At 34.3% G+C, this 12,653-nt stretch overlaps 1 protein-coding gene across 1 annotated transcript in view; it reads left to right on the forward strand.

The window, feature by feature from the left end:
* Positions 1–12,653, forward strand: part of LOC148949897 (angiotensin-converting enzyme-like) — a 114,520-nt gene that overhangs the window by 47,440 nt on the left and 54,427 nt on the right. Inside the window, exon 3 of the mRNA XM_089091621.1 lies at positions 6,974–7,168. Coding sequence (XP_088947747.1) covers positions 6,974–7,168 — 195 coding nt within the window. The remainder of the gene's footprint in view (positions 1–6,973; positions 7,169–12,653) is intronic.

A 12,653-nucleotide genomic window follows, 5' to 3' on the forward strand; every position in this document is an offset into this window, starting at 1 on the left:
CAATTCTCCTGGGTAAGAAGCACAGTTGCTTTTTAACTTTTGAAGTTCTTTATACACCGCGAACTCGGATACTTCAACGATTGTATCTTCAGAGACGTCAGCAATGAGGGCTTCGATTTCGGCTTCGGTGAAGGACTGGTGAGTAGTACAGATTGAAGTGAAAAAGGCGTTCACTTCGGCTGATTTTATCAGCGTTTTGTCGTCTTTCTGTATCTTAATTTCACTGGTGGTACGTTTACCGGTAAGACGCTTGACTTCAGAGTGCCACCTACGGGGCTCACCTTGAAGGAGAGGCGAGACTTTGTCATGAACGTACCTTTTCTGCGCTGCTCGTAACAGTTTAACAATGCGGTTACGAAGTTTGTTTGCTTGAACAAAATCCCCACTGCGATGTAACTGGCAGCGAGTTAAGATAAGCTTCTTTAGATCGGGTGTTACCCAAGGTTTGTCAGTATCACTAACAGTTATTTTTTTCTCAGGGAAATGTTCGTGATATTTACATGACAGCAAAGAGTTGAAAGTATCAACTTTCTGGTCGATATCTGTCATAGAGCAAATCTCATCAAAGTCAAACGTCCCAATCCACTGTCCAAAGGAACGAATTGCCTCTTTAGTCATAGGTCGAGTGGTAATTTTTACTTTACGTGGTGCTGGAAGGCCAACTTTGGCCTTCCAAAGAAGTGTGTTATGGTCAGAGTTATGCAACGGACCGAGAGAGAGGGGTACTTCGTAATAATCGGGAATGTTCGTGAAAATAAGATCTAATATACTACCACTGACGTGAGTAGGGATTGAGACAACTTGCTTAAGGTCAAGCATGCTGGAGACCCATGCCTTATTAGTCTGATTGAAATCACCAGCGATTACAAAAGCAGGCGCTGCGTGTCTGCGGCGTAGGTCATCAGTGCAGTTTTGGATATACTGGATCAGTTCTTTTCTGTTCTTTGCACTTTCGGGGTAGTAAACTGCAGCTACAACCAAGCACGAATATCGCTTTGATAGGCGCTTTGGTTTGCATTCGACCCAAATTACTTCATGGCATGATTCACTGGGCTGACTTAGTAATTTACAAGGTAAGTCTTCCCGAAAGTACAGTCCGACCCCACCGCCTCGTCGGTTAATCCCTCGGTCGCGTCTCGTATTAAAAAAACACTTGTACCCCTTGATATGCCCGGTTTCATCATTAATATCCCAACATTCTGTGATAACAGCAATGGGGGAACTCGTCTGTTTGAGAACTACTTCAAGTTCGTCGGTTTTATTGTTTAGTGATCGGGCATTACATACTAGGATATTGGGAAGTCTGCACTTCGACAAGAAAAACTCAGGTGTTAGGGGGTGGGGTACGTGACAGTGACGATACTGGGTCAGCGTACCACGGACGAAGCGAAGGAGGAATGTCACGAGGAGGGATGCAATGAACTACTATCAGAAAACGGTCCCTTGCTGTACTGAGATACCTCGCTCTGTTGTTAGAAACGAGAACAGGGATAGCACAATTTTTATTTCTTTGGCCTCCTCTTTTCCCTCTGTGGCTACGCTTGGATCGCTGTTGACTTGGATTGACATCTGGCGGCTTTCTCAACAGTCGAAAGAGCCTTAAGTTAATGAAAATAAATGGCGCCACTGTCAGACGAGATGAATTCAGTTCGTATAAATCAGCTTTTCCGTACTTTAATGCCATCGTTATTGCACTAATGGAAACTATGACAGTCAAATTTTCGATTATTCATACCACCACAGCAGAAAAGAAACCAAGAGAAAATTCACAAATAAAGCTATACCTGTACGACGCTCAGGCTGCTATTTGAGAAAATTCAGAAGAGAACTTGAATATTTTGCGCTTCTTCAAAAAACCTAACCTAACCTGACTCTTACACTTCAATAAAAAGAAATCCAAAATGAACTTTGAAAAATCAAAAGAATGTAACTGTGACAAGGTAAACAATGACAAAACACTACTGAAATATTCCAACTCTAGCATTTCAATGAAAGAAATCCAAAATGAACTTTGAAAAATTAAGAGAATGTAATTGTGACTAGGTAAACCACAACAAAACACTACTGAAATATTCCAACTCTTGCATTTCAATGAAAGAAATCCAAAAAGAACTTTGAAAAATCAAGAAAATGTAACTGTGACAAGGTAAACTACAACAAAGCACTACTGAAATATTCCAACTCTTGCATTTCAATGAAAGAAATCCGAAACGAACTTTGAAAAATCAAGAGAATATAACTGTGACATCGTAAGTCACGAAAAACCCTACAGAATTATTCCAACTCTTGCGTTTCAATGAAAGAAATTCATAACGTACATTGAAAAATCATAAAAATTTAACTGTGACAAGGTAAAGCACAACAAAACACTACTGAAATATTCCAACTCTTGCATTTCAATGAAAGAAATCCAAAAATGAACTTTGAAAAATCAATCCAAAAATGAACTTTGAAGAGAATGTAACTGTGACAAGGTAAAGCACAACAAAACACTACTGAAATATTACAACTCTTGCATTTCAATGAAAGAAATCCAAAACGAACTTTGAAAAATCAAGAAAATGTAACTGTGACAAGGTAAACCACGACAAACCTCTGCTGATATATTCCAACTCTTGCATTTCAACGAAAGAAATTCAAAATGAACTTTGAAAAATTAAGAGAATGTAACTGTGACAAGGTAAACCACGACAAAACACTACTGAAATATTCCAACTCTTGCATTTCACGAAAGAAATCCAAAATGAGCTTTGAAAAATCAAGAGAATATAACTGTGACAAGGTAAACCACGACAAAACACAACTGCAATACTACAAATCTTGCATTTCAATAAAATAAATCCAAAATTAACATTGAAAAATCAAACAAATGTAAGTACTAAAAGGTAGAGCATAACATGAAACTACTAAAATGTTCTAACTCTTGCATTTCAATGAAAGAAATCCCAATGAACTTTGAAAAATCAAGAAAATTTAACTGTGTCAAGATAAAGCACAACAAAATACATTTCAACGAAAGAAATCAATAATGAACTACGAAAAGTCAAGGGAAGTTAACTGTGACACGCTAACCCATAACAAAAGACTACTGAAATATTCCAACTCTTGTATTTCACGAAAGAAATACAATATGAACTTTAAAAAATCAAGAGAGTGTAACTCTGACAAGGTAAACCACGACAAAACACTACTGAAATATTCCAACTCTTGCATTTCAACGAAACAAATCCAAAATGAAAATTTAAAAATCAAGAGAATGTAATTGTGTCAAGGTAAACCCCGACACAACACTACCGAAATATTCCAACTCTTACATTTCAACGAAAGAAATCAAAAATGAACTTTTAAAAATTAAGAAAAGGTAAGTATGACAAGGTAAAGTACTACAAAACACTACCTTGAAATACTTGAAATACTTGAAATACTGAAATAGTCCAACTCTTGCATTTTAATGAAAGAAATTCAAAATGAAATTTGAAAAATCAAGAGAATGTAACTGTGACAAGGTAAAGCACAATAAAACACTACTGAAATATTACAACTCTTGCATTTCAATGAAAGAAATCCAAAATGAACTTTGAAAAATCAAGAGGATGTAACTGTGACAAGGTAAAGCACGACAAAACACTACTGAAATAATCCAACTCTTGCATTTCAATGAAAAAAATTAAAAAAAAACTTTGAAAAATCAAGAGAATGTAACTGTGACAAGGTAAATCATAACGAAACTTTACTGAAATATTCAAACTCTTGCATTTCAACGAAAGAAATTCAAAACGGACTTTGAAACATCAAGGAAATTTAACTTTTCTATGGTAAAGAACGACAAAACACTACTGAAATATTCCAAGTCATGCATTTCAATGAATGAAATTCAAAATGAACTTTGATAAATTAAGAAAATGTAACTATGACAAAGTAAACCACGACAAAACACTACTGAAATATTCCAACTCTTGCATTTCACGAAAGAAATCCAAAATGAACTTTGAAAAATCAAGAGAATGTAGCTGTGACAAGGTAAACCACGACAAAACACTACTGAAATATTCCAACTCTTGCATTTCAACGAAAAATTTCAAAATGAACTTTAAAAAAACAAGAGAATGTAACTGTGACAAGTTAAACCATGACAAAACACTACTGAAATATTCCAACTCTTGCATGTCAATTAAAGAAATTAAAAATGAACTTTGAGAAATTAAGAGAATGTAACTGTGATTAGGTAAACCATGACAAAACACTACTGAAATATTCCAGATCTTGCATTTCAATGACAGAAATACAAAATGAACTATGAAAAATCAAGAGAATGTAACTATGACATGGTAAACTATAACAAAACACTACTGAAATATTACAACTCTTGCATTTTCAATGAAAGAAATCCAAAATGAACTTTGAAAAATCAAGAGAATGTAACTGTGACAAGGTAAAGCACGACAAAACAATACTGAAATAATCCAACTCTTGCATTTCAATGAAAGAAATCCAAAATTAAGTTTAAAAAATCAAGAGAATGTAACATTGGCAAGGTAAACCACGACAAAACACTACTGAAATATCCTAACTCATACGTTTGAGGTAAAGAAATTCAAAAGAAACTTTGAAAAATCAATAAAATTTATCTTTGACAATGTAAGCCACGACAAAACACTACTGAAATATTCCAACTCTTGCATTTCAATGAAAGAAATCCAAAATGAACTTTGAAAAATCAAAAGAATTTAACTGTGACAAAGTAAACCACAACAAAACACTACTGAAATATTCTAACTCATGCATTTCAATGAAATAAAATCAAAATGAACTTTGAAAAATTAAGAGAACGTAGCTTTGACAAGGTAAACCATGACAAAACACTACTGAAATATTCCAACTCTTGCATTTCAATGAAAGAAATTCAAAATGAACTTTGAAAAATCAAGAGAATGTAACTATGACAAGGTAAACCACTCCAAAACACTACTGAACTATTCCAGCTCTTGCATTTCAACGAAAGAAATTCAAAATGAACTTTGAAAAATCAAGAAAATGTAACTGTGACAAGGTAAACCACAACAAAAACACTACTGAAATATTCCAACTCTTGCATTTCAACGAAAGAAATTCAAAATGAACTTTGAAAAACTAAGAGAATGTAACTGTGACAAGGTAAACCATGACAAAACACTACTGAAATATTCCAACTCTTGCATTTCAACGAAAGAAATCCAAAATGAACTTTGAAAAATCAAGAGAATGTAATTGTGAAAAGGTAAACGACGACAAAACACTACTGAAATAATCCAACTCTTTCATTTCAACTAAATAAATTCAAAATGAAATTTTAAAAATTAAGGGAATGTAACTATGACAAGGTAAACCCCGAAAAAACACTACTGAAATATTCCAACTCTTACATTTCAACGAAAGAAATTCAAAATGAGCTTTGAAAATCAAGAGAATGTAACTGTGACAAGGTAAACCACAACAAAACACTACTGAAATATTCCAACTCTTATATTTCAACGAAAGAAACTCAAAATGAACTTTGAAAAATCAAGAAAATGTAACTGTGACAAGGTAAACCACAACAAAACACTACTGAAATATTCCAACTCTTGCATTTCAACGAAAGAAATTCAAAATGAACTTTGAAAAATTAAGAGAATGTAACTGTGACAAGGTAAACCATGACAAAACGCTACTGAAATATTCAAACTCTTAAATTTCAACGAAAGAAATCCAAAAAGAACTTTGAAAAATCAAGAGAATGTAACTGTGACATGGTAAACCACGACGAAACACTAATGGTGGGAGGGGGAGCCAAAAGTTGGGGGGGGGGGTCTTTTGTCTCAAAATGTGCAAATTAAAAAGTATTAAAAAATGGGGGGCAAAAAAGTTGGGTGGGGGGCCCTGGGGGCTCTTTGGGGGCCTTTTGGGGGCTCGGGGGCATTTGGGGCTCCGGGGGCCTTTGGGTATCCATTGGGGTTGGGGGGGGGCTTTTGGGGTTGGGGTATGAGGGCCCTTTGGGGTTGGGGTAGGGGGGTTGTTGTGGTTAGGGGACCTCACAACTTTGTTCAAACGGAACTTGTGTATTATAACGACCACAGAGTTTCACCCTCAAATCATCTTCTAAATCATCTTCTAAAATCATTTTCTAAAGTGCGTCAAACTGTTCCGCCCAAATCATCTTCTAAAATGTCTCAAAACGGTTTCGCCCAAATAATCCCTAAACGTAATTTCTGCGTGTTCCTTTTGTTTGGCATCCCTGTGCTGTCAAATTTGAAATTCCTAGGAAACCCTTTCCCACGTTAATCTCTTCATCTCATAGATGTTCCTAGCTGCACTATTAAGGTTTCGATAGAATATCAATTTATCTCTCTGACTTAAAGATCAAAGAAGCCGTATTTAAAAAAGGATTTTTCTATCTCTTTAGACTCTCGCATAATTCCAAGATAACAAGTGATGTCATTTATAATTCCTGACACTAAAGATCAATGAAGCCATATTTAAAAATAGAATATTAATTTTTCTCTCTGACCTAAAGATCGTTTATCCCTCAGACCTAAGATCAAAGGAGCCATATTTGTTTCTTAATTCCCCTTTCGTAAATCAATAATTCCCCTCGACTAAGCAAATCAAGTTCTCAGAAATTTAGTTCCCCTCTTGTGGATCAATTATCCTTGAATAAATTATGTCCCGTCAGCGTTAGACCCAATTGTAGATAGCAGCACGCAGTATATCTACGATCAATAGGGTCATTTCTAATGATAAGTATACATATATAATGTTATTCGATAATGTACTTAGCTAATTATCTAATGTCACTTTAATGTTGTCGTAAAGTTGCTGCTTCCAACTCCTCAATCTGACCCAAATCGCTTTCATTATCGCAGAAGATTCCTCAGATTTTTGTAAAAATTATTCTATCATAAAGCAAAAAGGGATTTCCATCCCTATAACATAATGACATATTTTGTTATTGCAGATAGAGGCTTCTCGAATTACGTCTGAATATAGTTCACAAGCTTTTGAAGAATCAACGCAGTTTGATAGCACCAATTTTTCTGAAGACACGAAGCGAAAACTCGGACGAGTTGGCAGCTACATATTAGAACCAGCAGAAATGGAAGAATTAAGCAACATTATATCTTATATGGGAAACTTCTATGGTTCTTTCCAGGTAGAGTTAGCAAAAAAATAAATAAAAGAGAAATATCAGACACGTACAAACAAAAAAAGTTAAGAGAGGGGGGTTTAAAAAATAAAAGGAAGGGAAATTATCTGATTGATATAGGAAAGATACGATATATTTGTAAAAACGTAATGTTTTCAGGGGGTGGTCTAGACCTCACCTGCATACTCGCGTGTTAAGTACCTTTTCAAGCTTCTATTTTACCGTGTTCATGCAAATTATATTAATATCAGTGATTTTTATCAGTCTATATGGGTTAGGGTTGGATTTTTTCTTGGTTGACTTTTAAAGGGTTAACGTCGGAGAGATCAGAGGTTAAATCCGTAATTATCTGACTATGCACTCAATTCGAAGAAAAATCAGAAATTCCAAATTTTGTAGATAGTGTCCTTAGACCTCACAAACATGTTGAACTTTGCTGTATAAGTAGAGAGGGGGGTCCGACTCGTGACATAACCACGTGGTTTATGGTTTTCTCAGTGAGAATGAAAAAACATAAATTTTCTCACTTGGAAAAACAGGAATTTTCTCACATTTATGTATGTTTTAATGGACGGTTACTTGTGTTGGTCAATTTATTTGATGTTCTTATGGATTTTTTCAGTGAGAATTTGAAAAACAGAAACTTTGTCCCGTTCATGGATTATTGAGTCTCATGGGGGCAGGTCAATGACACTTCCTTCTTGTTGTTGCTCGAGCGAAATTGATTTTAATAATCGCTAGGGGAAATTATTGATTCACGAAGGGGAGAATTAAGAAACATTAAGGCTTCTTTAATCTTAGGTCTGAGGGATAAACGTTCTTTAGGTCAGTGAGAAAAATTAATATTCTATTTTTAAATAGGGCTTCATCGATCTTTAGTGTCAGGAATTATAAATGACATCACTTGTTATCTTGGAATTATGCGGGGGTCTAAAGAAATAGAAATTCTATTTTTAAATACGGCTTCACGGAGCTTTAAGTTAGAGAGATAAATTGATATTCTAACGAAACCATAATAGTTTAGCTAGGAACATTTATGAGATGAAGAGATTAATGTAGGAAAGGGTTTCCTAGAAATTTGAAATGTGAAAGCACAGAGATGCCAAAAAACAAAAGGAACACACATAAATTACTTTTAGTGGATTATTTGGGCGAAAAGGTGTTAGACAGCTTATGGAATTATTTCGGCGGAACCGTTACAGACGTTGATTTAAAAGATGATTTAAAAGATGATTTTAGAAGAGGTTTTGAGTGTGGTCGTTATAATACACAAGTTCCATTGAACAGTGTTGTGAGGTCCCCTACCACAACCCCAAAGGGCCCCGATCGCCCAACCCCGATCCAAAGGGTTCCAATCCCCATACCCCCAACCAGAAGGAACCCCCCGGTCCCCAAAGGTTCCCAGGGCTCCCACCCGGCCCCCAGACCCTCAAAGGCCCACCCCGGGCCCCCCAAAGGCACATCGAGCTACCAAACGACCACCCGGGTCCCAAAGGCCTTCACCCGGTCTCCAAATGTCCCCAAGGCTCTCAACCGGCCCCCAGGACCCCCAAAGGCCCTCCACCGGTCCCCAAAAGGTCCCCCAGGCTCCCAAAGGGCCCCCCACCCTCCCCTCCCCTCCCTCTCCCTCTCCTCCCCCTCCTCACCGTCCCCTCCCCCTCCCCCCTCCCCCTCACCTCCCCTCCTCCCCTCCTCCTCCCCTCCCCCTCCCCTCCCCCTCCTCCCCTCCCCTCCCCTCCCCATTTTTTTAATATTTTTTGTGCATTGAGACACAGAAGGGCACCCTCCCCCAAGGGTCCCCCCAACCCCCGCCCCAGGCCCCCCCAAGAGTCCCCGCTCCATTTTTTAATACTTTTTTATGGCTTTATTATATCTTTTCTGAACAAGATCCATTCATAATGTCATTTCTAATCCCTTTTTCCAACCTCAAAGAGTCCCCTCCCCAATTCGTAAATACTTTCTTGAGTTTTTTAACGTGATATTTTTTTAACTTTTTACTTATCCTAGAATGATATGAAATATTATTAATGCTCTAAAACTCGACCTCTGTGCTTGTTCATGGACACGACGCGGCTTTTCCACTGGAACTCTATGGCATGTTATCGACACTACCGGGTTTATTGCATGCATTAAATCATTATTTTTTACGCAGTGGAAGGATCAACACACAATTCATATCTGTAAAAAGTGAAGATTAATGATTCGACGAAAGTATGTGCAAATGAAAAAATCATTGTCGTGTTGAACACTGACAAGGAGAAATACCTGAACTATGAAACGAGTGCAAGTGGAGATCTTATTGGCAATGTATGCATACGTTGTCATGACAGTGAGGAGTTCAATTCCTATGGTGTACCCAAGAATATCCATCGTGCAAGTGGTGGATATGCGAGAGTAACATTACCAGAGAAATTAGTAGTCAAAGAGAATGTCAACTTAAAAATAATAGTTGATGAAGAGGGACAACTTCTAGCTAATGGTTCTGGTAGCATGTTAGCTATTGATAGATCTTATCGCAATTCTTCCGGTGTTAGCATTCAAATGAAAGCAAAAGGAAAAAGAAGACATGCAAACAGCTGCATCAACATCATAAATCATATCATGTCAATGTGCCAAAACTGCTATCTATGTAAAAATAATGTGACAATAGACAGTGAAATCGCAGGCAGAATAAAAAGGACATTAGCAGACAATATTATCAATGAATATAAAGATGAATTGACGGAAAGTGACGCGCAAGTTTACTAATAATGTATAATAATGTATTTAACGTATTTTTATATTAATATTTTAAATGTCCTTATTTCATTTAAAATATATTATGTATTACTCTGTTAAGTGTTCACTATTTTTAGGGTATGCTAGAATGTAAATCGTTCAGAATATCTATTAAAAAGGTCAGAAATGTAAGAAAAATTATTTTAGAGATAATAATACAGCTAGCAGGCTCAATTGTTCATTTAAGATAAAATAGTTCAACTTCTATTCTGAATTTTAACAAAGAAAACAATTCAATTCTAATTTCACCAGAGAAAATAAAAAGCTTACTCTTCAGTTTTAAGTTCACCAAGACATAAAAAATTTAAAGTTCACTTCTAAATTTTTCCGTAGAAGATAGGAAAAGTTATACTATGATAGTGATTATTTTCCATGAAGATAGAAAGTTTCACTTTAATTCTAAGTGGTAAAAAAGCCAAGACCGACTTTTTTCAACTGTATGAAAAAATTTTAAGTTCGATTTAAAATTGTCTCAAAAAAGTCAAGTAATGTTCAAGTACTCAAAGGATTCTTCTCAATGAATAAGACAACATCAAGTTATCGTTTCTATGTTATCCTAATAACGTAAAAATTTTCAACTGTACTTAAGATATGTCTCGAAGAGATGAAAAATTTAAAATGCTGTTCCAAATTTTTCAAAGAAGATACAAAGTTCAAGTTCTCTTCAGAATTTTACCAAAGGAAACAATTCAATTCTAATTTATCCAGAGAAAACAAAAATCTTCCTCTTCAGTTCTTTATTTCACAAAGATATAAAGAAATTTAGAGTTAAATTCTAAATTTTTCGGTGGAAGGTAGAAAAAGTAATACCATACTTGTGATTATTTTCACGGAATATAAAAAGTTATAGTTCAATTTAAAATTTTCTCAACGAAGTGAAGAAAAGTTCAAGTTCCCTACTGAATTTTACCAAAGAACACAATTCAATTCTAATTTATCCAGAGAAAATAAAAATCTTCCAATTAAGTTATTTATTTCACAAAGACATAAAGAAATCTAAAGTTCAATTCTAATTTTTTCAGTGGACGATATAAAAATTAATACCCAACTTGTTAATAATATCACTGACTATCAAATGTTCTGTTGCAATTAAAAAAATTATAAAAGAAGTGAAGAAAAATTCAATTTATCTTCTGAATTCTTCCAAAGAACACAATTCAATTCTAATTTCACCAGAGAAAATAAAAATCATTCACTTAATTTCTTTATTTCACAAAGACATAAAGAAATTTAGAGTTCAATTCTAAATTTTTCTGTCGAAGATAAAAAAATTAATACCATACGTGTGAATATTTTCACGGAAGATAAAAGGTTCTAGTTCAATTTTAAATTTTCTCAACGAAGTGAAGAATAGTTCAAGTTCCCTACTGAATTTTACCAAAGAACACAATTCAATTCTAATTTATCCAGAGAAAATAAAAATCTTCCACTTAAGTTCCTTATTTCACAAAGAAATAAATAAATTTAAAGTTCAATTCTAAATTTTTCAGTGTAAGATAGAAAAAGTAATACCATACTTGTGAATATTTTCCCGGAAGATAAAAAGTTCTAGTTCAATTTAAAATTTTCTTAACGAAGTGAAGAAAAATTCAAGTTCTTTCCTGAATTTTACTAGAGAACAAAATTCAATCCCTAGCTTTACAGAGAAAACGAAAATATTCCACTTAAGTGCTATATTTCACAAAGACATAGAAAAAATTAATGTTCAATTCTAAATTTTTCGTAGGTGGATGGAAAAAGCAATACCCCACCAGTGATTATTTTCCTGAAAGATAAAAATATCCATTTCTATTCAAAATTTCCTCAACGAAGTGAAGAAAAGTTCAAGTTCTCTACTGAATTTTACCAAAGAACACAATTCAATTCTAATTTCTCCAGAGAAAACAAAAATCTTCCACTTAAATTCTTTATTTTACAAAGACTTAAAGAAATTTAGAGTTCAATTCTAAATTTTTCGGTGGAAGATAGAAAAACTAATACCATACTTGTGAATATTTTCCCGGAAGATAAAAAGTTGTAGTTCAATTCAAAATTTTCTCAACGAAGTGAAGAAGAATTAAAGTTCTCTTCTGAATTTTACCACAGAACACAATTCAATTCTAATTTCACCAGAGAAAATAAAAATCTTCCACTTAAGTTCTTTATTTCACAAAGACATAAAGAAATTTAAAGTTCAATTCTAAATTTTTCGTTGGAAGATATAAAAATTAATACCACACATGTGAATATTTTATATAAGATAATAAATATTTAATAAAAAGTAAAAATTAATTAAAAGAATATCTTAAAGTTAAATTTATATTATGAATTTTACCAAAGAAAAAAATTCAATTATAATTTCTCCACAGAAAAAAAAAATATTACGCTTAAGATCTTTATTTCAAAAATACATAACGAAATTTAGAATTCTACTCTAAATTTTTCAGTGGAAGAACGAAAAATGAATACCATACTTGTTACTATTTTCCCGTAAGATTAAAAGCTCTAGTTCATTTTTTAGGTTTCTCAAAAATGTAAATAAAAATTAAAGTTCTCTTCTGAATTTTACCAAAGAACACATTTCAATTCTAATTTCACCAGAGAAAATCAAAATCTTCCACTTAAGGTCTTTATTTCACAAAGACATAAAGAAATTTAAAGTTCAATTCTAAATTTTTCAGTAGAAACAAGAAAAAGTAATACCATACTTGTGAATATTTTCCCGGAAGATAAA

Source organism: Artemia sp. Qi Xiang Cuo, chromosome 7, assembly GCF_049724085.1.
Source record: "Artemia sp. Qi Xiang Cuo chromosome 7, ASM4972408v1, whole genome shotgun sequence".
Classification (NCBI taxonomy): domain Eukaryota; kingdom Metazoa; phylum Arthropoda; class Branchiopoda; order Anostraca; family Artemiidae; genus Artemia; species Artemia sp. Qi Xiang Cuo.